This window comes from Aedes aegypti, chromosome 2 (genome assembly GCF_002204515.2).
Source record: "Aedes aegypti strain LVP_AGWG chromosome 2, AaegL5.0 Primary Assembly, whole genome shotgun sequence".
Taxonomy (NCBI): Eukaryota; Metazoa; Arthropoda; class Insecta; order Diptera; family Culicidae; genus Aedes; species Aedes aegypti.
In genome coordinates this window covers 245511984-245535523 of record NC_035108.1, presented here as the reverse complement: position 1 = coordinate 245535523, position 23540 = coordinate 245511984, and the positions used below count along the sequence as shown (strand labels likewise).

Here is a 23540-nt window from a genome sequence, read left to right as displayed (position 1 = left end):
AAGAGAACAAAAGAATTATAAATTTGAGAAGATGTTCTTTGAAGGTTTATATAAATTATAATTTATGGAAATCACTAAAATATTCTATTCTGCAAGGCTACACCATCACTCTTTAAGTCTATGGCTATACTGTTACAGTAAAAATGGCGTGAACATTATTTAAAAGAAAAACGTTCAAGAAAAATCCCAAACCTGTTAGCATTAACAAACAGATTAAAAACTAGCGATAAACATGAAAAAGAATGAAAAGCAACACTGAAAATAAAACATTTTATTCATTTCCCCCCTCTGACTTTTTGAAAAATTTGAAGAGGTGGTTGACAAAAGTAAAATTTCAAATTTGTTCCGGCCTAATGTCAAAAAAAGAAAAATATATGTATATTGAAATTGTATAAGAAAAAAACATAATGCCGACACTTATTGTGACGAACTATACAAAGTTTGGTTTAACATTACTTAAAAGTTACGCTTTCAAGAAAAAATGTGTTATCACAAGCATGAAACGAACTCACCAGTTGGTAATCCATCCTCGACTGAACACAAAACTCACACTGACAGCAAAACTTCTTGGCGTCCCGAAAACAAACAGTCTTGCTTGTGCCTTCCCAAATACCTACCCAGCAAGACGCTCCGAAACAGAAAAAAAAAAATTCTTCGGCGACGAAAACACGTGCGAAACCGTGAGCAAAACCTATCTTACGACGCAAAATCGAACCGTCCTGCTTGGGCTTCACGAAGAACTACCAAAACTAAATATACATTTTTTCCAAAACCTGAAAACAATATTACCGATTTTGTCAATAAAAAATGCTTTTTGCGTAACGCGACACTATTTTCAGAACCCTGTTGGCAGATAAACGTAACGGGCGCTCATAAAATGAAATCAATGGTATACTTCTTAGATTGGATACTAGCGACATTCATGTTTCACTTTGATAATCTCATCCAGATTGCTCTCAGGAACAAGGTGGGGAGTGAAAAAGGAGGGGAGATTGCCTAGAACAAACCCAGATTGTAAAACGTATGTCAGAGCAGATATGAGCAATTAGGGTAACCAATATATTTTGGACCCCTATATATTTTGAACCCCCTGGACCATTTTCCTGCAAATTTCCCAGTTTAAATCGAGAGGCCAACTCAATTTGCATGCCATTTGGAAAGATAGGACTATTCCGCACTTGCATCAACCGTTTGTACATAGAAAATGTGTTTATTTTATCTGAAATTAATTTAATTTGATTGGTACTTTCATGCAACCGTTACAACACGTTACACACAGAAATTGAAGCCGTCAGAAATTTTTCAAATGTAAACAAAAACTTTTTTCAAATTTCTGAACCAAAAGCGTAGAATTTCTTCGGTTTTCCATTGTCAATCGAATGATTAGGCAAGCATATTATACAAAAAGTGTTGTGGACGTTGTCGCCAAACGATAAAAAAATGCCGAGGGTCCAAAATATATACTTTGGGGGTCCAAAATGTATTGGTGTGTCCAAAATAATGAAAAACCGTGCTTCAAAATTTAATTATTTTCGACGTTTTTTGGATCCTACATGACCGTAAGGGCATTTTTATCTCGTAGATGAAGTTTTTCTCTACATTTTGGCATGTTCTTTGACTTGGTTACGCTTTGCAATTAATTGATTGGGGTAAACAGCTAAAATCACTTCCTTAGGGGGTCCAAAATACGATCGTTACCCTATAGAGTGATGATTAAAAAAGTACATTTCAGCAATGGTGTCGCGTTACTAAATGCAACTGCTTTTATTCACCATATTAACATTGTTAAGTTTCCAAATGAATGTCGCAACATCAAGTACATTTAATATGCATAATAACCCAACTTTTTTAATCACATGGTCACAAAGCAATACGAGAACAGGCCTCATATAATAGTAAAAGTCTATTCCTCGTGGTGTTGCGTTACGCTGGAATGTGTCACATGATCTTTTTTTAAATGTTGTGATCAAACGTTGAGCTATATTGTTTGAAAAATTTCATCTGAAGACATCACACAGATGAAAACACATTTTAACACGTCAACGAGAAAGGTTCACGATTCTAATCACTCGTCCCACTGTGCGTCGTCCTCGCACGGGGTTTGCTCTTTCGTTCTTCTGTTTGCATCCCTCTATTAGGTAACCCAGGGCTCGACACGTGCAGAGGGTACCTTTACTGCACCATTCAGCCGACAGTAGGTAGTGGATTTTACCACGGAGAAAGCCCAACTAAATTGCCAACCCAACAACGCCACAAGAAGGATATGGCTTTCGTTACAGAGCGCAATTTTTCACCCTCCGAATATTTATCCACCGCACATCCCTCGGTAGACGATGCGACGACAATATCGGTGAATCCAGATACGGCGAATTGGAGGGCGAATGTGAAATGTTTTGCATCAACACTGGAACGATGGTTGAAATGGTGGATTTTGAGATAATTTTATGCTATTGAATATTCCAAGTTTGGTTTAGATGCACCTTAAAGTGGTTAATCTTGGTTGGAATTGTTCCTTGGTTTGGATTATGAATGGTATTCAAGAACGAGCATTCTAATATAAGGGGCCTCCCTTAGCCGAGTGGTTAGAGTCAGCGGCTACAAAGCAAAGCCATGCTGAAGCTGTCTGGATTTGAATCCCGGTCGGTCCATGATCTTTTCGTAATGGAGATTACCTGCCATACTATATACGAATGCGAAAATGGCAACTTTGGCAAAGATCGTTTTCAGTTAATAACTTTGGAAGTGCTCTTTTAACACTAAGCCGAGAAGCAGGCTCTATCCCAGCGTGGACGTAATGCCAAGAAGAAGAAGAACTTTCTAATTTAAGGTGTTCAAAATGTATTTGGATCCATTAATAAAACGTAATCTAATTTCAATTTCGTTTGTAAATTTCACACCAACTTGTATTGCTTCAACCATAGTTGCGGCTTAGAACCTTACACTAATAATCATTACATCAAATCATCAAGAGTGCCTCTTCTTTTCAAAATGTTTGAGAGATAGGGAAAATGTACCAGTTATGGCTATAGTAGTTCCCTATTTGGCCATTTGTGTTTTTTCGAATACTTAACCATTTTGAATCTATTTGAATGTTTTAACATCAAGATATATTTTATGTAAAAGTACTTAAAAACACAAAATGATTGAAAATCTGAAGATAACCAAATTATCACGTATGGCAAAATAGAGAACCATTATGTCCATAACCGGTACACCTACCCTACTTCGCTATCTCCTTTAGTTGCGATTCGAAGAAATTGATTCCCCTTATGAAGTTCAAGATCTCTCTCCTAAATTTACCAAATTCGGAAATACTGACCACGATTGGCGGCAGCCTTTACTTCCTCACTTGAATCGAGTAGCCTGGGCTAGAGGCTGATTCAATTTATTGCTCGGAAAATTGACCAAAGCATCGAACTGATTGTTCAACTCGATGCAATCATCAACATTATCCATTTCACCCTTGAAAGAATGGGATCATTTTGGAGAAATACCTTTTTTACTTTCAATACCTAGTTTTAAATCCTACTTATTCAGAAGAAAGTTGTTCTTGATATCAATCATAATCACAAAAGCGACCATTAAAGATCCACGAAGGAATACGCTGCCCATAACTGCATATTTGTAACATTCGACAAAAGTAGGCATTGAGTAAATGGAGCAACAAGTGTGCGTTTTGTCGCAGTATGGGAAGAAACTAAAATTCATAAAAATTCCTAAGAACTCAAAAATGCTTATTTGAGGCTGAAATTTTGTACAGCTAATATTGCATATTAGGTGAATAGCCAAAAAATATTTCTGATGGAAATTTAATTGCTACTACATTACTAAGCGCATGTATAATCTCAATGTGACTGTTATGCGGTTATAATTGCCAATGTGACAAAACAACTTGGTATTTTTTTTCGAATTTTCTAGAACAATCTCACAGATTTCAGTAAGTTGATCGAAAGTATTTGTCATTTGATGGCTCTCCCCGGTATTAACTCCAAATTGTCAAAAATGTCGAATGTGACTGTTATGCAGTTATGGGCAGTACGGGTCCAACGAAAAATCTAATTCATGAGCAGTGTTACCTAGATATTTTGCAAAAGCCGTGTTGATTCCGAAACTCGTGTAAAAGAATATAAACATAGTAGGTGCAGAGCTACTTGGGCACTTGCATATGATTAACTTTAGCAGGGAGGGTTTTTCTCGGCCGAATTGTCTGAAACTTTGAAGAAGCACTTGCGACGCATATTATCGCCAAATATAAGCTCAGTAGCTTTTAAAAAAAACCACTGCCGCAGTGAATCAAAAGTACTAAACTAGGATCCGGCTCTGTATCTAGTTAAAAATAGCTTCAAAACTTCTTCATATGTGACATATCTATGTGTAGTAAAGAATGTAAATAGCATAATAAACATCTTTTTTGTTTTCAGCGACATTCTTAAACATTTTTATTACCACGTCGCACGTTTCGCGCACCGTACTTTGTAGAACATAAATAAATGGCATTTCTCATCGTTTTCATAAACTGAGTTCCATTCGAGATACCTACCAAAGAGTCCTCGTAAATATATTCATTCATATCTCGATTCCCCTTGCTGCTCTGTCATCCCTTTTGCCTTCGTTACGTTTTCATCACATACCTTCCTACAACTGCTGCTGCATCTATCTAAACGAAGCGCCAGATAAGGACCAGAGGAAAGAAGTACCTAACTGCCGTTTGCAATAAAAATATGAACATCAGCTATCTCGGAGCTTATATAGTGCCGGAGCTTGATCGTACGAGCAGCAGAGCTGCTAGAGGTGTAATTCTATCTGTCGATCCTGTCCGCGGGCATTCCGAATTGGAAGAGGTGCTTTTCACATACCTAGTCCTCGCCGCAGATGTTCCATTCGATGTAGCCTGATGAAAAATATTATAAAAATACAACAGAACGAAATGTTACTCTTACAATTAACTTACCTTCTATTACAATGTTTTGTGCCATTGAATTAATTGTAAATGACATTTTCACAATGACACGGGGATCGTTATGGATCTTTACAACAGAATTTCGGGAAAAAAATCCATACTAAATTCAGACCAACACATTAGTATTCATGGTACCGTGGACCGGGGGCAAATTGATCACTATTTTTCAAGTTTTTATTACATTATCCTTGGGATTTAATATACCATCAATTATATTTCGGAAAAAATATCAATACTTCGTTGGTATCTATCAGTATATGTATTTTTTTTACTTTTACTAAATCTTTCACATAGTTAACTTGAATATTATAAATTGAAAATTACACGCTGGGGTGAAATTTATCATCATATAAAAAAAACAGGTTAATTAATAAAAAAAATCAATTGGATTAAAATATATGTTTGTAATGTTGTATGATTTTTCAAATTACACTTTCCTAAGCTTACAAAATATTTCAACCATCAAAAGTTTACACGGTGGTTTAGCACCAGCAAAATGTTAAGTACCGTCGTTGGGGGTGACAATGGGTCAAAAGGGGATGTGTACGAATTATTTATTGAATAACTATCGCAATTTAACTCCAATAAACTTCAAATTTGGTGTGCATGTAGTTTGATGGTACATTAACAACTGTTCAAAACATTAAAGAAACATATTTATTCACAGCGGCACCACAAGTGAATGAAAAATGACCCAATCTCACCCCATAGAGGGGGTGACATTGGGTCACTGTAATTGAAATAACTTGTTTTCGATAATATGGTTACAAAACCATTCACAGCTGAAGAAATACGATGCAAATAAGATGTAAAGATACCTAAGATGGTTTACAAGTATGATAAACCCATTTAAAAGAACGATTATCCCAAAAAATTGAAGAGCTATGAGAAAAAATATGTAAACACAACATTAATCGTCAAGTTTACATAAACTTTTAAACTATTTTTTCCCCCGAATTGTCTTCAAAGTCTCATACCCATTGCCATGAAGCCTATTCAGTTTCCCCAAAGGTGTACTAAAACAGTGATTTTTTTAATTCTTCGCAAATAGTTAAATTTCGGAGCGACTTTCAACGATCATTACATTTCAGGCAGATGTTGACGTCATAATCACGATATTTCAGTGTTCCAACTCATTTGTACTTCCAGGAGATGTTTCTATAATATGAAAACACTGATAAATAACTAATTAAAAAAAAAAACAATCCATTTGATAAAATTCTACGATGTTGCTGCGCACGAAACACAGTTGCTGGATTGAGAAGTTGTCAAAATGCGTTGCATTGTTATTCAATGTACGGAATCCTCAAGTAGACTAGTTTGATGTTTCAGAGATGCTGTATTTAGAAAGAATAAACACATCTTAATGAAAAAGAGAACTACCGGCACCGTAAAATGTCAAAAAAGTAGACTTGCAATTTCAATTACTGTCGTTCTTGCTTGACCCAATCTCACCCCCATTTTTGATGTTTTAGACACCGTACCGAAAAAAATAAAATTTTTGTTGAAAAATCAAATAGATTCCGGAAAATGCGTGTGAAATGTAATGAAAAGACTTAAAACCTTCTACTAATATAACGGTAGAGGTTAAAGTACATGCGTGATACTTTGCACAGGAGAAATTTAATGTTGTAAATTTTATCTAATTTCAACATACAAGTTTATTGATATAGTAAACAAAAACTACTATTTCTAAAAATGTATATTGGGATGAATTATGTGTAATAATATGTTCCCTAACATATGAATTATTAATTTTAGTAATATCACCGTTACTAGCTGAAATATTTCATAAATCATATTTTTCCGTTTTGACCCAATCTCACCCCCCAGACCCATTGTCACCCCCATCGACGGTACACTTTAACCTTTTTTTACGACCGTTATACTGCCCATAAAAACATAACTGTTTCATAGGGAATACCACACAGTTAACTTATTTTGCATCTATTATTGCAAAAAATATAAATTTAAACACAATTCACGTTTTGTAGTTGTTATTTTAGTTGAAAGCTCATATGGAGACTAGAGATTGGCAAAACGGCTCATTTCAGTGAATGGATCCGATCCGAATCACTCATTTTAGTGAACCGGATATTTTGAGTTGCTCAGCGACTTGCAAAAGAAGAGCGAACTGAGCTGAGCGAACAGAAAAAGAGCGGTTTACTCTCTGTTGCGCGACATGCGTCTTTTCTTTATTGTTTTTCTCTCTCACATTCCTCGTACATTCTTCCCAGAAACTCACGATACACTTGGCAGATTTCCCCTACCCGAACCAAAAGAAAGAAGCATTCAAGTGGGCACTTTTTCTCTATTTTAAATCTTCTTGTCAGAGTGAATATAACTGAGAGTGGCGTCAATGTCAAAATTAGAACAGCGGTGAACTGTCATTTCCATACAAATCTGCGTTCCAATCGAGCAGGATACCTGTCAAAACTGGAACAAGACGTTACTTTTGTTTACAGGCACTCTACTTCCTGTGTGCAAGTGGGCGGTGCAAATTCGTCTGTCTATGCTGAGACCGCAGAGAGCACGGTGTAGCAGAAAACTATGGCGCGCAAAGCAAGGCACGTGTCAAGTGTAATAATAAAACCGTTATACATTGCAATTGGGAAAGCGAAACACAATATTTTTTTACGCTGGCAACACTGATTAAATGGTACATATAAGCCTAATACAGTTAGGTCTACTACAAGACACATGGTTGGGAAACCCAGGGCTTTGAGTGCATAAGACCCTATATGGGCATTGGGAGCTCACAGGAAGATCCGGAATATCCGGAAAAGTGGACAATTCGCGTGACTTACCCTACAACATCGCATTTTTTATTTTAAATTCATTGTTTTCCCGTACCATAAACAGTATCAGTATTTAGGCCACCATGTGACTCTAGTTGGCTACTAAGTGGTCCCCGGACGATCCGGAACATCCGTAAAACTGGCTTTATTATGGAAGATGTCTTGGAAAATCTCGTTGTTTTTTATTTCACTAAATTTCTACATTCAAGGACGAAACTAATATTTCGAACGCTTTATAATCAGCTATGGCTAATTGGGGCTTACCGGAAGATCCGGAAAAGTAGACGATTCGCGTAACTCATTCTAAAAAATTGCAATTTATTCAAAGCTTGTTAATTTTGCGCACTAAAAACAGCATCTACCATGTGGCCTTAGTTTGCTACTGAGCGGACGATCCGGAACATTCGTATAACTGGTGTAAACATAAAAGACGTCCTGTAAAGTCACGCTTCCTCAAATTTCACTTGTTTTTCTTTATCCCAGGACGTAACCAATATTGCCAACATTGTATGATCTGCTATAGGAACTTGAGAGCTCATCGGAAGATTTAGAACATCCGGTAAAATAGACAATTTACGTGACTCAACGCAATCTGGAACATCGCTAAAAGTGGCTTTATCACGAAATCGTCATGGAAAGTCGCGTTTTATTTTAAATTTCGCTAGTTTTCTTTAGTCTAGGACGAAACCACTATTGCGAACACTTCAAGACTTGCTATTGGCACTTGGTGGCTCATCATTTGAAAAAGTGGACTAATTATTCAGATAAATAATATTATCAAACTCATTTTTTTATAAACTGATTGTTCTCACGCACATAAACCAGTATCGGCTTCAAGTGCACCATGTGACCTTGATTAGTTACTGGGTTATCTATCGGACAATCTGGAACATCCGAAAAAAATGCAACCGAGTAGGGATACCATCTGATCACTCGAGAAAATCAAGACATTTCATATATTTTCGGAAAAAAATATGCAAAACTCACTGGATTTGTTAAACAATTTTTACTGAAAAAATCTGAAAGAAATTTGCAAATCGGATAGAAAATAGCTTTACGAGAATTTTTTGATTTTTTTCATAACCCGGTCGGATACGGGTTAAACATGAAATAAAACATCCAGTTTATTTCAGGTTATGTATAACATTTTTTTGTTATTATGTGCTTAATCAAAATAAATTTAAAACAGCTTTTGTTATTAAAACTAGTTTGGTTTTAATCGGCTTATAATTTTCTCCAGGGTTCTGAATTATCGTATCAATGATGCGAAATCTATGATTTTTCGCACGTAAGGAGAATGCTTTTTCGCTTCCTCACGTGAATATCTTTTTTCGCTCACACTTATTTTCCCTAGAGTTACGATGGAGGATAACCGAAAGTTATTCCACTCCGGGGATAATTTCTTTTCCACCCCATCATATTTTCGCTCACCAACTTCTCCCGAGAATTATCACTATGTGGATAAACAAAAACTGGTGCTGCCGACGGGATTCGAACCGACAACATTGCTAAAAACAGCCGCGATGCGTGCACGCTATCCATGCTACCACATCAACTTGACGAAAGCAGCAGTTAATTTGATGCATAAAAGCAACTGCTGCTTGTGGCGATGGACACATGAAAAGTTCTCCATGGAGAGGAGAATGATAAAATAAAATTCTCACAGCTGTGGAGTTGTGCCATTATCTATTTTCGCTTTGTTTTGTAGACGGATAATTTCGCAAGGCAGCTTTTCGCTGAAAATTGTGGTGATGGAGAAATCCATTATCGTGAGAGTGACTGAGAATTCGGAAGCTTGATTTTCTCCACTAAATCAGAAAGTTTTTAACAAGAATCGAACAAAATTTGTTATCTGTAATTATAATTCACAGGTTGGGAAGCTGTTACGCATCATAAATATAGTAGAATAATCATAAAAACATTTCAAAGTGTTGTTGGATATTAAAAATTAATTTTAGGCGTACTGAAATATGTGAATGAATCCTTATTATAATATGTTCAGAAAGTTCTTGTAATAAATTTACTTTGGATGATCAATAAAAATCGATAAAAGTATGCAGTCAGAGTGCACCAAGTGCTTATTAACATAACAGCTAAAAAGATTAGTGCGCTGAGGAATGCGAAGGTATGAAAAACATTTCAAGAGTTTTGCCAGATTTTTCAACATCGAGTGATTCTTCTACTCATCTTTCAAGGGAAATTCATAAATATTACTTAATTTGATGCATTTGATTTTGATTTTGACAATTTACCATGTTTGGTGGTCAGAAATTGCAACAATTTCTGTACAGACAGAGTGGACCAGGTGGTGAAAAAAAAAACAATAAATTGATTGTCTATTGCATTTTTGAGTCGATTTCAGAGTTCTATAGAAGTTTATGGTAGTTCTATGGTATATGTATGGAATGTCTTAGAACCCGCTTATTGGACCAGTATATTTTGGTCGGTACTCAAGATTTTCACTTGGTCCACTCTGACTGAACGCACATTTGATAATTCCTGGTCTTCAATGCCCTGACCCAGCAAAACTTTAATTTTCATGTTATCGTAAAGCCACTTTCAGCATTGATGATATGGATTATTGAAGAATTACGACACTAGTGTCTTGATAATATGTTTATCTTAGCAACCAGTTTGATCATGCAAGCATTAAATGATTGTTATTTTTCTAGAAATTGTTCAGTCAGAGTGAACCAACTCACTGAACGGTGGTTTTTTGTTCAGTCAGAGTGGCCCAAGTACACATAGTCCATCAAAAAATCGTTCTATCAAAGGTTTGGATTATGATTTTTCATGATTATCACTTCACATTATATTGTTTGAAAGTAACACAAAGATGTGTAGAAATATTGAACCAAAATTTAACTGAGTTATAAAATTACAAAGCGTTAGACTTGAAGCCCATTTTTCTCAAAATATGAAAAATGTCACTTGGTCCACTCTGACTTAACGCCGACCATATAGACCCTATTGTACAACATAGGTTGCATGATGTTTGAATAAGTTCAATTATTACATATATTGTAAATTTTTATTCGGGTTGCTAGGCGGTTAGGTATGGATTTTTCATCTTTTGCATTTCTCGCTGTCGTCGTCGATTGGATCTGGGACTGGCGCTCGCTGACGGGATGGAGTAGATACCGCGAAGATACCTACACGTTGGATGGTTGGAATAATTTCGGCTCGCTTCGAAGGTGGGGTAATTGTCATCGGGGGGTGATTTCTTCGGGGAATTGATATCTGTCCTGCGGGAGGAGTTATTCGAATCCATATGCGATGTATGTAAGGAATGTTGCTCGTGCCAAATCCAGTCTAGTCGTTCGCGTGTTAGTAAGATTGGATACTGCTCAGCTTTGGGGAATTTATTGTACTAGATAGAGTAGGTAGTACGACTGAAGGGACAGGATATTTGAAATATATTTCAATTCGTTTTTCGTGGTAAATTATTTTGGAGCTTTACCAGCATTATACTGCGCATAACTGCATATCTGTAACATTCGACAAAAGTAGGCATTGAGTAAATGGAATACCAAGTGTACATTTCATGGCAGAATGGGAGGAATCTAAAATTTTTAAAAATCACCAAGAACTCAAAAGTTCTTATATGTGGCTGAATTTTTGTACAACTCATATCGCATACTGGGTGAATAGGCGGAAAATAATTCTGATAGAAATTTTATTGCTACTACATTACGATGCTCAGGAGTAATCTCAATGTGACTGTTATGCGGTTATATTAACAATGTGACTAAACAACTTGGTATTTTTTTCAAATTTTCTAGAACATTCCCACAGATTTCAGTAAGTTGAACGAAAGTATTTATCATTTGATGACACTCCCCGGTAATAACTCGAAATTGTCAAAAATGTCGAATGTGACAAATATGCAGTTATGGGCAGTATACATTTAGAGTAATTTACATTAATGAAAAAAAATCGAATTTGTTGGAGGCCCAGATAGCCGTAGCGGTTAACGCTCAGCTATTCAGCAAGGCCAAGTTGAGGGTCGTGGATTCGAATCCCACCGGTCGAGTTTTTTTTCGGATTGGAAATTTTCTCGACTTTCTTAGGGCATATAGTATATTCGTACCTGCCACACGATGTACACATGCAAAAATGGTCGACTGGTCAATAAGGCTCTCAGTTAATAACTTTTTAATAAGCTTTTGGGTATTTTTTACTATAGATCGAAAAACAATGTCCTTGGCTAACGTTTCATAAAATAACGCAACAGAAGAGGGTAAAGCAGCTCGATTACTGGTTAAATAGAGAGTAAACAAAGAGAGGCTTCCATTGTTAGATAGGTCCTTTCGAAAAGTTTCGCGTGAATATCGTTCCAATATTTTCCTAGGAACTCTTTTAAATTTCTTCTAACAATTTTCTTGGGATATACCCAACATATTTCCCAAATCATTACTCTTGGAAATTTTGCTGGGGCTCTGCAAAACATGTTTCATGAATTCTATAAAAAAAATCTTTCACCGAGTTCTTCCCTGAGGAATAGCTCTAGAGATTCCTAATGAAACACATAAATACAACAAATTTATCATAGTTTCTTTCAGAGATGTCTAAGATATTCCTACATATATTTACCACATGATTATTTCTTCAGAAACTTCTAAAAAATAGTAAGAATAAATACCTCAAAAGCTTTTCTTGAAATTTCCCAAGAGATAATTTGAAAGAATTCCCCCAGAATTTCAAATACAGATTTCTAAATAAATGTTCCCAAGTATGCTCCGAAAATTCATCGAGGAGTTTCTTATGGCATCCCTTCCATAAATACTCCAGACTAGGGGTTTTCAGCCTTTTCGGCTCGCAGAGCACTTTTTGAAATAAAATTGTTGCACGGAGCACCTGTTCGTCAATCGTTTGAAATTCAAACTTTTTTTACACGCTTCAATCGACCCTAAATTCCTACGAAAATCGTTAAGTAATATTTATATTGGCTAATATTTCATTAAGCGAAAGATGAATCGAATCTGGAACAGAAAATTTCAAGGACACAAATTTGTTTAAGCTGAAAAAATGATTGATTGGTAACTTGCTGTTGCTGACTAACCCATCGAGTTTTCAACACAAACGGATGTTCAGTACTACAAAGTTGTGCTCGAAAAAAAATGAGCTTTGAATTAGATTCATGTATACCCTAATTTGAATTTTATTTTGAACTTCTAATACGATTTGTTTTATTTAATTGAGCAAGCTTTTTCATTTTGGACTTAAACTGTGACTAAATGAAAAATGAAAATGAAATGAAAATATATTAGCTCTTTCGTCAAATATTTCAAGCTTCATGGCTTAGAAAAGCTCAGCACGCTCGGAAATATTCACAATTTTGAAGAACCTCGTGAAATATTATTAATTTTGTATCACGGCATAAAAACTTATTTTTTTCGACGAAGATAAGTATCTCGACAAAATTTTCACATCCTAAAAGTATGTAAGTATTCTATCGGGGAAAATTGGATTTCTTTAACTTTAAGAGTTGTCTTCCATCCATCCAACCAATTCAAGAAACCCCAATTTTTCATCTAAAACTGTCCCACAAAAAGTGTGTGGGAAAATGTTCCCCGACGGAATATTTTTAAAGTTTTAGTAAAAATATCCGAGGTACATAGTTGATAGATTTTACACCATGTATATGTCTCGTAATAACTGTGTTTTATCATTCACCAGAACGTCGAAAGCATAATAAGGTGAAGATGTTAAAACAACTTATTATCTTAAATGAAAATTCGATCCATTGATCGCAACTAACGAGTTACTAATCTATAAAATAAGCGCTGTCGGTTGTTTCTGCTCTTGAAAATTTTATGTATGACATGGTCTGGTAAAAATAAAATAGTATTTTAAAGCAAAATGTTGAGATACTGCAAGACATTGGTACAAATTTTCCAAACAGGCGCGGAGCACCTGCAAAGGCTCCGCGGAGCACGATATAAAAACCGCTGCACAGTATTTCGATCGGCCGAAATCGTGAACTTAATTCTGTAGCACCTCTAAACGTGATTTTTTCGGAATGGTGTCTTCGGACGAAAATGTTCTAAAAATATAGCGCATATATTGACGGTGAATGTTAGTTCGCAACTTTACCACGGGCGGCGCTGCGAAACTATTTTTTTTTTAAAATGACGATCTTTAAATATGACGTCTTCGGCAAAGTTGTAGATAATTCAAATACAAACAACTTTGCCAAAGACACCTAGTGTGTATTCAACCGCATTTACAAAATACGGGAGTATTTTATGAACGACCCCCTAAAACTAGTTTTTCTCGCATATTTTGAAAATGCGAAGTTTCCGGTAGCAACAATGTTCTACAAAATTGTGTAAACAGTCAAAATGAATCATTCTCTAGAAGACACTAAGTTTCTAAAGATCATGGAAAAGCAGTTATAATTTTTTCTAAAGCTATAATTTTTTCTAAAAACATCTCTTGCAGAAATTTGTTGAAGCCAAAAAGCAATATTCTGAAAAAATCTTACGATCTCTGAGAAGAAGTTTTGGTGTTCTGAAAGGCATTTATCGAAAAATTATAGTACACCCTAGGGGAGGCATACGAAAATTCCTGAAATCTCTGAAACAATTTTTGATGCATCTGTGAAATGATTCCTGGAATATTTGGAGAAATCCTTTGAAAAATAAAAATAATTATTTTTTTTTCTAGGGACACTACAGGATTTATTCAAGGTTTAATCAATTCTTAAATTATTTTTCCGAATAGATTATCAATAGATTGCTAAAATCATTAGTAATTATCGAAGAACTTTTAAGAGAACTGCTGGAAATATTGTAGAAATATATGACGAAATTTGAATTGGCTAGAGAACTTTCAGCAGGAGTCGTTATTGGATCTTTTTTTTTTTTCGATGCTCATAAATATATATACAGTAGAAATTCCTACACTTATTACAATTGTGGGAGGTACTCTGCAAACTTCTTAAAGCTCATAAGGTTTTTTTCGAAGAAAGTTGTACGATTGTGTCCAAACTATTTAATATAAATTATTTTGAATTGGAAATTTCTGGAAGAATCTTTGAAGTAGCTCTAAGAGATATTCCAGAACAAATTTTTGAGTCTGAGGTTGATTTTTTTAAGAACATGAATATGGAAAGAATTGGAAAGATGGAACTTTCTGAGGAATCCTTGAAGGAGATCATGAAGCTATTAATAAATCTCAAGCAATTACTAAGGAATAGAATAAAAAATACTAAAGAGATTCCTAAAAATGTATCATTCCTAAAGCGGAATTCCGGGATTATTTTCTGACCGAGTTCGAGAGGAAATGCATGAAAAATTTCTTGAAAAATATGCAGGTGAATTTCTTAGGCGAATTATTGGAGAAATCCCTATAAACTTCCCTGTAAGCCTTTGTTAGAGCTATTGAAACAATTCATGAAGCCTTGTGTTTTGAAGAAAATTCTGGTAGCATTTCGAAGATACATTCCCAAACAACGACCTTGAGTTACTGCTGAAGACTCATTGAAGAAATTCGAGGTGTTTCGAGAAACGATTCCTGGAATATACTTTGGAGTGATTGTTTATGAAATCGAAATCAAATAGAAAGAAAAACATCTAGAAAAATCTGAAGCGGAATTCTTTAGGAATATGTGGAGCTTTTTCTTATCCAATTTTATTCTCTTAATTCCTGGAAGAATTTGTTTTAAGATAACTTGGTAGTTTTTTGTTTGTTTGAATTCCTTAAAAACTTTTGACAGTAACATTTCAAATAAGGCTGCAGGCTGTTGATAGGATCGTAAAATGACCATCAGATTAGATTTTGAGCAGAAGTCTAATTGTTTGGTAAAGTTGAAAAATTATCCAAGAAGTCAATCAGAATGATTTTTTTTTAATTTGAATGCTGAAGGCAACTTCTGAGAAATTCAAACATAAGCTCAATTATTTTTCCATCGGTTTGGAAGGGGCAATGCTAAAGTGTCCATGTCCCGGCCATTTTGCTCGTCCCGGGATTCAGTATTTTGTTAAAATACTATTTATCAAACTTTCAATAAAACTAGCATTTTGGATGGAAATGGAAGTTTTAACTGTCCAATGTTTTTTCCTTTTCAATTAAATAAACAGATAATGCTATTTTCCACGATAATATGTTAATTATATCAAATCACATTCCTGATAAGACTTTCTTATTCTGATGAAATAACCTTACAAAAGTCAGAACTAAGCTTGACTTTTTACAGGTTTGATATGCGTTTTTCCACATCCGCTATAACATTTATGAATGGAAGTATGCTAAAAACTTAGGTCATAATTTTAAAGCAATTTGCTTCAGACATTTGAAAAGTCATAAAAACTTTAGAACAAAAAAAAAAAACGATTACAGATCATTGAAGGTATTGTAGATCATGCTAAAAGTTAATTTCTGAAAATTATTGACTGAAGTTTAGGTATACTTTCAAATTTGCTATCTCAGCATACTGCCCATAACTGCATATTTGTAACATTCGACAAAAGTAGGCAGTAAAAGGAATACAAAGTGTGCATTTCATGGCAGTATGGGAAGAAACTAAAATTTCTAAAAATTACCAAGAACTCAAAAGTGCTTATTTGAGGCTGAAATTTTGTACAACTCATATCGTATATTGGGTGAATAGTCAAACAATAATTCTGATAGAAATTACATTGTTACTACATTAGGAGGCTCATGTATAATCTCAATGTGACTGTTATGCGGTTACAATTACCAATGTGACAAAACAACTTGGCATTTTTTTCGAATTTTCTAGAACAATCTCACAGATTTTGGTAAGTTGATCGAAAGTATATATCATTTGATGACTCTCCCCGGTATTAACTCGAAATTGTCAAAAATGTCGAATGTGACTGTTATGCAGTTATGGGCAGCATAGGCTTATAAAAACGCTAAAGTTGAAAAGAAAAGCATTAAAACTTTCCAACTAGACAAATAAAAATATGTGTTTCTTACTTGGTAGAATGATCTTTTCATGAAAATAATTAATCGTTTATTCTTTTTTTGATGATGCCTTTCTGATTTATCAAATAAGGCTTGATAGGAATGAAAAATTGCATTGTTTTTCCTTTAAATTTAATAGTTTTCATCAAATTCTATGTACATTTCGGGAATCCTGGGATTCCCGGGATGTTAGAACTAAAATCCCGGGAAACGGGAAATCCCGAAATTTGTCAAATCCCGGGATTTATTTTCTCGGAATGTCCCGAGATGGACACTCTAGACAAGGTGAAGCCAAATTCTGTAAATGATTTCTGGAAAGATCTTTGACAGTCTGTTTTTGAAAAGGACTTCCCCTGTCCTTCCCTGCCCCCCTCTGGCCACGCCCATGGGTCTGCGTAAAAAAAACCTGTTAAATTGCGTAAGCTAGATACAACTCAAGCGTGAACAATTTTCAACGCAACGCTCATTCTAAGAAGCCCCTCTACAAATTATTGATAGAGCCAACAGTGCTTCGGTCCCCTAAATTTGGCGCCTATGAATATGTTTATAAAACTTGCATTATTATTTTGATCAATATTTAGGCTATTCAGTATTATATTCTAATTCAATGATTTTTTCCATTACAGGTAATTTATGACGATAAGCATTGGCACTATTTTGCTACATTATTGGTAAGTTTGGATCAATTAAAATAGTAAACAATGTAGAACTAGACATTCGTTTATGCTGAACCGCTGAGATCTACAGTGTGTGCCGATGAAAAATGACTGATTTTTTATTTTCAAAAAAAATATGTCTCAAAAACTAAAAAACATACATCGCTGAAAATTTGACAGTAGACGTAAAATTTTCTGAACTTTCAAGAAAAAATGAGAACAGCAATAGCCCCTTTGGTCCCAAGGCCTTCAAAACACAAAAAAACGGAAAAAATTGAGTTTTTTTATGTAAAAAACACACTTTTGTGAAATTTTATATTTTTCCTGAAAAGTCAAAATCTCTAACCTTCATTTCGTCCAAAAAGATTGAAAATCGGTCAAACGGTTCAAAAGTTATAATATTTTTAAAAATAAAAATTTTGCAAAATCGGAAATGGTCACCCTAATCAAAAAATCCAAAAATACGTGTATCCTTATTTGGGATAAGGAACAAAACAACAATTTTGTACGGAATTCGGAGACCCACTAGATCGGTTTTTCATGGAATGGCTGCATAAAGTTTGAATTGTGTGACAAATTAAGCAAATAAATTGCCTTATAAGCTGGCAAACTTGCATGCAAGTTGGCTAAAATAGTCATATTTTGCATTTTCAACAGCCAATATCTCAAAATTCAGAACCCGTAATTGAGTGTTAAGCGGTATTTTGGTGCTTGAGACAAAAACGTGTTCCGTAGTGTTATCTTTCAGTATAATAACTGGTAAAGATTTGACTCCGTGTTCTGCAGGCTCAAGATGTAATCAACAATAGAAAGTAGAAAAAATTTGAAATCGTTTCGAGTATTTTATTGCATTCTTGTTAATTAATAGATTTTATGCAGCTTCTCAAACTAATATTAACGACAACTGAACTTAACATAGAATCTTTTCCGTTCCCTTGAAATACTATCTAGCCTTCATATCAATCCAAACTTCACCTTCAGCGGCCACGATAGTGAAACCTTTGCGCAGCTCCAGTGGAATAGGAGTTTTCCTATTGGCTTCGAAGGAGAAATGCAACAGCAGGTAATACACAATGGCTTTGATTTCCATCAATGCGAACCGCGATCCGATACAGTTTCTCGGTCCAACTCCGAACGGCAAATAGGTCATCGGGTCGATGGTTGCCTTGTTCTCGTCGTTGAATCGTTCCGGGTCGAATCTCTCCGGATTCGGATAGTACATGGGATCCATGTGGATTCCCTGGGTTGGGATCCAAACCGCCGTTCCCTTATTGATTGTGAACTTCAGACCTTGTCCATCGTCCACCTCGTAATCGCGAACGCACAGTCGATCCAATGTGGCTGCTGCCGGACGAATTCGCATACTTTCCGATAGTACCATATCCAAATACTTCATCTTCTGAAGGGTGTCGTAGTTCAAAAGTTTGCCTTGAAGAGAATCGTTCGTGGCGACTATTTCTTCGTACAAGCGTTGTTGGACATCTTTGTTCACGACAAGATCATAAATTAGGAAAGTTAAGGTAGTGGATACCGTTTCAAATCCAGCCAGGAAGAATACGAAAGCTTGAGCAATCATTTCGTTGTCAGTCATGTTGAAGGAAACGTTTGTCTTCCCAATGCTAGATTCTTTGACTGATGCGAATCCTTCTTCGACTTCCTTCTCTTCTTGATGCTTCAACGTACCTTTTCGAGCTTGAATGAGAAGCTGAATCATATCTGGACGAGTTATACCCTTGGTTTGACGCTGTCTAACGGCATCCATAATTAAAGCGCTAAAGTATTTCGCTTGCTCTCGATCGATAATATCGATCCCCATTTGTCCCATCAGCGTTGGGAAAAACTTGAACGCAAACATCCGTAATGCTACACTCAACCGCTCGAATCGCATCATCTTCTTACCATTATCATAAAATTCATTGTCACGTTCTCTCAAAGAATCCATTTTGATACCGAAAGCACAAGTTGCAATCACATCGGAACCAAAACGGGTGCACATATCAGTCAGTTCCACTTCAACTACTTTCTTCGACTGCTTTACGTAATATTGCGCTACACTATCGCTACACTCGATGACCAGTTCAAACATCTTCCGCATTTTGCTGCCGGTAAAGGCTGGGCTCAAAGTAGCTCTCATATCCCGCCACTTTTGTCCTTCCAAGGCAAACAAAGTTTTGCCAAAAATGGAGTACGGATTGTCGTTTTCACTGTTGCCGAACATTGGCCGGTGGTCGATGAAATGGTCAAAGTCCTTGACGGCAATCTTCTTGATCAGCTCCGGATCCCGTACGACGAAGATCGGCGTCAGGGCGTCGAATATCCCAAGGACTCTGAAAGGTTTCAATCGATCGTTAGTGATTAGCACAAACGGTTCTCATGTATTCAACTTACTTGGCATTGGGATACTTTTGGTAAATGTGATTGATGAATCCATGCAGAGAGAACTGTTTCAAAATCAGAGGACCCGTACTTCCAAACAGAGGTTTAACTGCCATAGAGGGTATCGGTTTTTCATGGAAGTAGTCATTGTTACGGGTAATCCACTTGTAGATCAGTATGACAGTGGAAAGTATAACTATCACCGCCCCAAGGTTGACTTCCATTTTTGTTTGCTTCTTGTTTCATCAAAGGGTAGTTGCGTTATCAACGGTTCACCTACGACTGATAGCCGACCGTGATTACGTTCAATTTCAAGAGCGCAGTGCCAATTGACTAAATTGGTTTTTGCGCCAAGGGGAAGCCGCGGCGGGGAATCAGTGAAATGCGCATCGGTTGGGGTTTGCAGCTTTAGGTAGGCATTGCCAATTAAAGATGTTTAGATGGGAATTCGGTTCCTGTTTTGGCGCCAAAGCATAAAATAAAACCTCATTTTAGAACTGTCGTGAGTCATGACATATATAACTTTCGTGCTGAATTGCCAATCGAGAATAGGCACAAATGAAATATGTGGCAACTTTACCCTTTGCGTTTGTTGTTGTGTCTTTTTTAAATCCATCAACAATGATAAGTTAGATGTATATACACATGACAAAGCAAAATTTAAGGATTTATATTGATTATGTCTCGCTATAATGCGCTAGATTCGTAAAAAAGTTTCGTAGCCAGCGTTTTTTCACCATTTTTGAATTTTTTTTATTAGAATTTAATTTTAATTTTTAGGTTTAAGGTGAAGATGAATCGAAGCCAAAGTTCAAATTTTCAAAAGCACGGATCTGGAGAACCAAACATCCGTTTGAGCTGAAAACCTAATCGATTGGTCACCACCAGCTAGTGACCAATCGATTGAGTTTTTAGCTCTAACCGAAGTTTGGTTCGCCAGATCCGTGCTCTTGAAAATTTGAAGTTTGGCTTCGATTCATTGGTTCATTACACAACTATTTTCGCTTCAAAGCCTTGATTTAGATTTGTATTTTGTGGTCTTTGCTCCAGTTGAAAGAACTTTATTAGGCCAATACAAATTTGACTTTGTGTCTCAACTAACTGTCATACAGTGGAACTGTGCCCCATAGCAATTACCATGCTATAACTCCTGCTCCGGTATTGTCGCCCATCAAAATGTAATTTTCGTTACGCTATGTTATTGCTGAATAAAGCCAGTTTACCATATTAGGCCACAGTCCTCAGGTTTTTCCTAAGGCTTTATTGCGGAGGCCATTAGTACCCTCATTCAGATGAGAGTTCCAGTTAAATTTCTTATCCAAAGTAACTCCAAGGTGTTTAACTTCTTCCGAGAATTGAATTTAAAGCAGTATGAACTTTACCTTTTTCCTTTTGGTAAAAGGCACGATAACAGTTTTTGAACGGTTTACAATTAACGCTCACTACTACACCATTTGAGAGTACATTTAACATTCAACGCAGTAAGGGCGATAACACTTCTCTTTGAGGGCATTCCTCAATAGTCCTTATAGATACAAGTTGTGCACCTCCCAGATCAGCAAAAATTGTTCGATTTTTTAACCATAACCATCACCTTTTCATACTTTTATCCAAACCCATTGCTTCCATGGCTGAACTCATAGAGGTATTGAAGGTTATCTCCCGAATTTATTTACAAGCAACTGCTATGCGGTAATCGTAGATTTACCTGATTGATACGCAAATTGACATTTGTAAAGAGGCATTTCTATAAAACTTGTTGACTTGATGAAGGAAAGGAAAACAAAGGAAAGGCTAATAGCTCTAAAGGCTTTGGGAGTTGTTTTATCCTTTCTTCCAGCTATACAAATGGATAAATATCCAAATTTGTCTAAACGTTATTCTCGATATTTTTCCAGGAATGTTAATGATTTTAAGGAATCTCCAACAATTTCTTTATGTATTTTTGTAGTAATGCCACTAAGAATTCTTCTAAAAAATACTTATCAAATTCCTTCGAAAATATTTTGAAGTTTTTCCAAAAAATCATAAAAAAATGTGTCTGAAGATTCCTATGGAAAGGTACTAGTATATTCCGATCATATTTTTTTTTCTTTATTGCATACATAGCTGAAAAGTTAATACAAACTGTGTACATCTACTTATCTAGCGAATTCAATTATGTTCAAGTATCACTAAATTAACTTAAAATACGCTAATACACTTAAAACTACAATTTAAACACAAGGGAACTACTTCATGATATGTTTGTTGGAAATAACTGAATTATTTCCTGTAGTATTTAGTGACTCCAGACTTCTACGAGATGTATCGTTTGTCCATGAATAAGGTACGACTACAGACAGTGGTACCGCCCACAGGTAAAAAACCGTAGAATGAATTTTCTTGTTTTTCACTCTCTTACCTTTTCATTGATCAATTATGATCTCAAGAATGTAAAAACAAAACTTTTATAGACGTTCTTGAATAATGTTCATAGTAGGACCATGAAATATGGGATATATTTCTCATGCTTCAAAAATACATTAATAATTAAGCGATTTCCGCATGTTGTTTGTTGGATTGTCCGACATTTCCCGAAAATCATTTCCCCGAATGCAATTTTCTCGAATGATGTTTTCCCGAATGTAATGTTTCCCCGAAAATTATTTTCCCGAATGTACCATTTCCCCGAACAAAATCGCAGTGTAATTGACATACTGAAAATTATTCAAGATCCTGTTGCCAAAAAGTATTTAAAATGGTAGCTGATGTAAGAATAGCTAAAAATTGATTGATTTGTTATAAAATCCATGTGTCCAAAGGAACCGATGTTCAAAATAATGTGTAACGTGCAGTCACTCAAATAAACTTAGTTTTTTGTGATAGCCTGATGAAAAAAGCGAGCACATGATAGGCAGTTTCATTGGAAGCGGTATCTTTGGCTTAGAGATATTTAACTACTGGTCATTTAGCCGAATAAATATTCGGCTTAGTTTTGCCTTCTTAGAATTTTAGGCTGTTCTTTATATTTATAATGTTCCAAAATTTAGTGACACTTAGTTGATAATATTCGCATTATTACGCAAAGATGTTTAATTCGGCCAATCGTCCTCATGCCATATGTCAACTAGTGTAAACTTGATTTTATTCATTATACTTAGGAGCAGTAGCTACAGTGAGTGAATTGATCCTTAGAATCTATTATATATTGCACTATGTATAATTATGCCTCGAGTCTTCTTTCTAGATACTTTTAAAATACAACATACTTCTTTATTGGTTTTCTGACAATCAATATCAGTTTTCCATATATCTAGATAAATATCTTGTTTTATGTCTGGGATAGAAATTTTTTTGCCGAACTTCAGTTCAGCTGAAACATTCCTAGATGGGTCATCTAGTAGGAAATTTCAAATATAGTGAGCATGCTAGTAATTGATACTCAAATTGCTAATAATCACTAATTAAGGTGAAGATGAATCGAAGCCAAAGATAAAATTTTCAAGAGCACGGATCTGGAGAATCAAACATCCATTTGAGCTGAAAACCTTATCGATTGGTCACCACCAGCTAGTGACCAATCGATTAAGTTTTCAGTTTAAACTGATGTTTGGTTCTTCAGATCCGTGCTCTTGAAAATTTGAAGTTTGGCTTCGATTTATTTTCACCTTAAAAAGAAAAAATTGCCTTTCGGTCAACCAAACAGTGATTTTCGATAGTCATCGATTTGTTTTGAATCGTTGGCGATCGCCATTGCTGGACAAAGATCTAGATAGAAATTGTAACACTGGTTGATTGGCTATTTGAAAATAAATCTTATTAAAAAAAAGACAA

The 23540-nt window shown here is 35.6% G+C and overlaps 2 protein-coding genes across 3 annotated transcripts in view; one reads left to right on the top strand and one right to left on the bottom strand.

Annotated features, from left to right (window-relative positions):
- LOC5575449 (E3 ubiquitin-protein ligase TRIM9) overlaps positions 1 to 23540 on the top strand; it is a 540877-nt gene that overhangs the window by 93596 nt on the left and 423741 nt on the right. The window lies entirely within an intron of this gene.
- Positions 18171 to 20033, bottom strand: LOC5575453 (probable cytochrome P450 9f2). The gene is made up of 2 exons (XM_001661919.3): positions 19737 to 20033; positions 18171 to 19675 (listed from the first exon to the last, which is right to left on the bottom strand). The coding sequence occupies exons 1-2, from the start codon at positions 19946 to 19948 to the stop codon at positions 18292 to 18294; spliced, it is 1596 nt and encodes a 531-aa protein (XP_001661969.1). The 5' UTR covers positions 19949 to 20033; the 3' UTR covers positions 18171 to 18291.

Bases quoted from the DNA above. Each gene is read 5' to 3' on its own strand.
- LOC5575453 (XM_001661919.3), bottom strand. From the start codon at position 19,948: ATGGAAGTCAACCTTGGGGCGGTGATAGTTATACTTTCCACTGTCATA. The intron at 19,676-19,736 runs GTAAGTTGAATA...GAAACCTTTCAG, and splicing joins CAAAAGTATCCCAATGCCAA to AGTCCTTGGGATATTCGACG.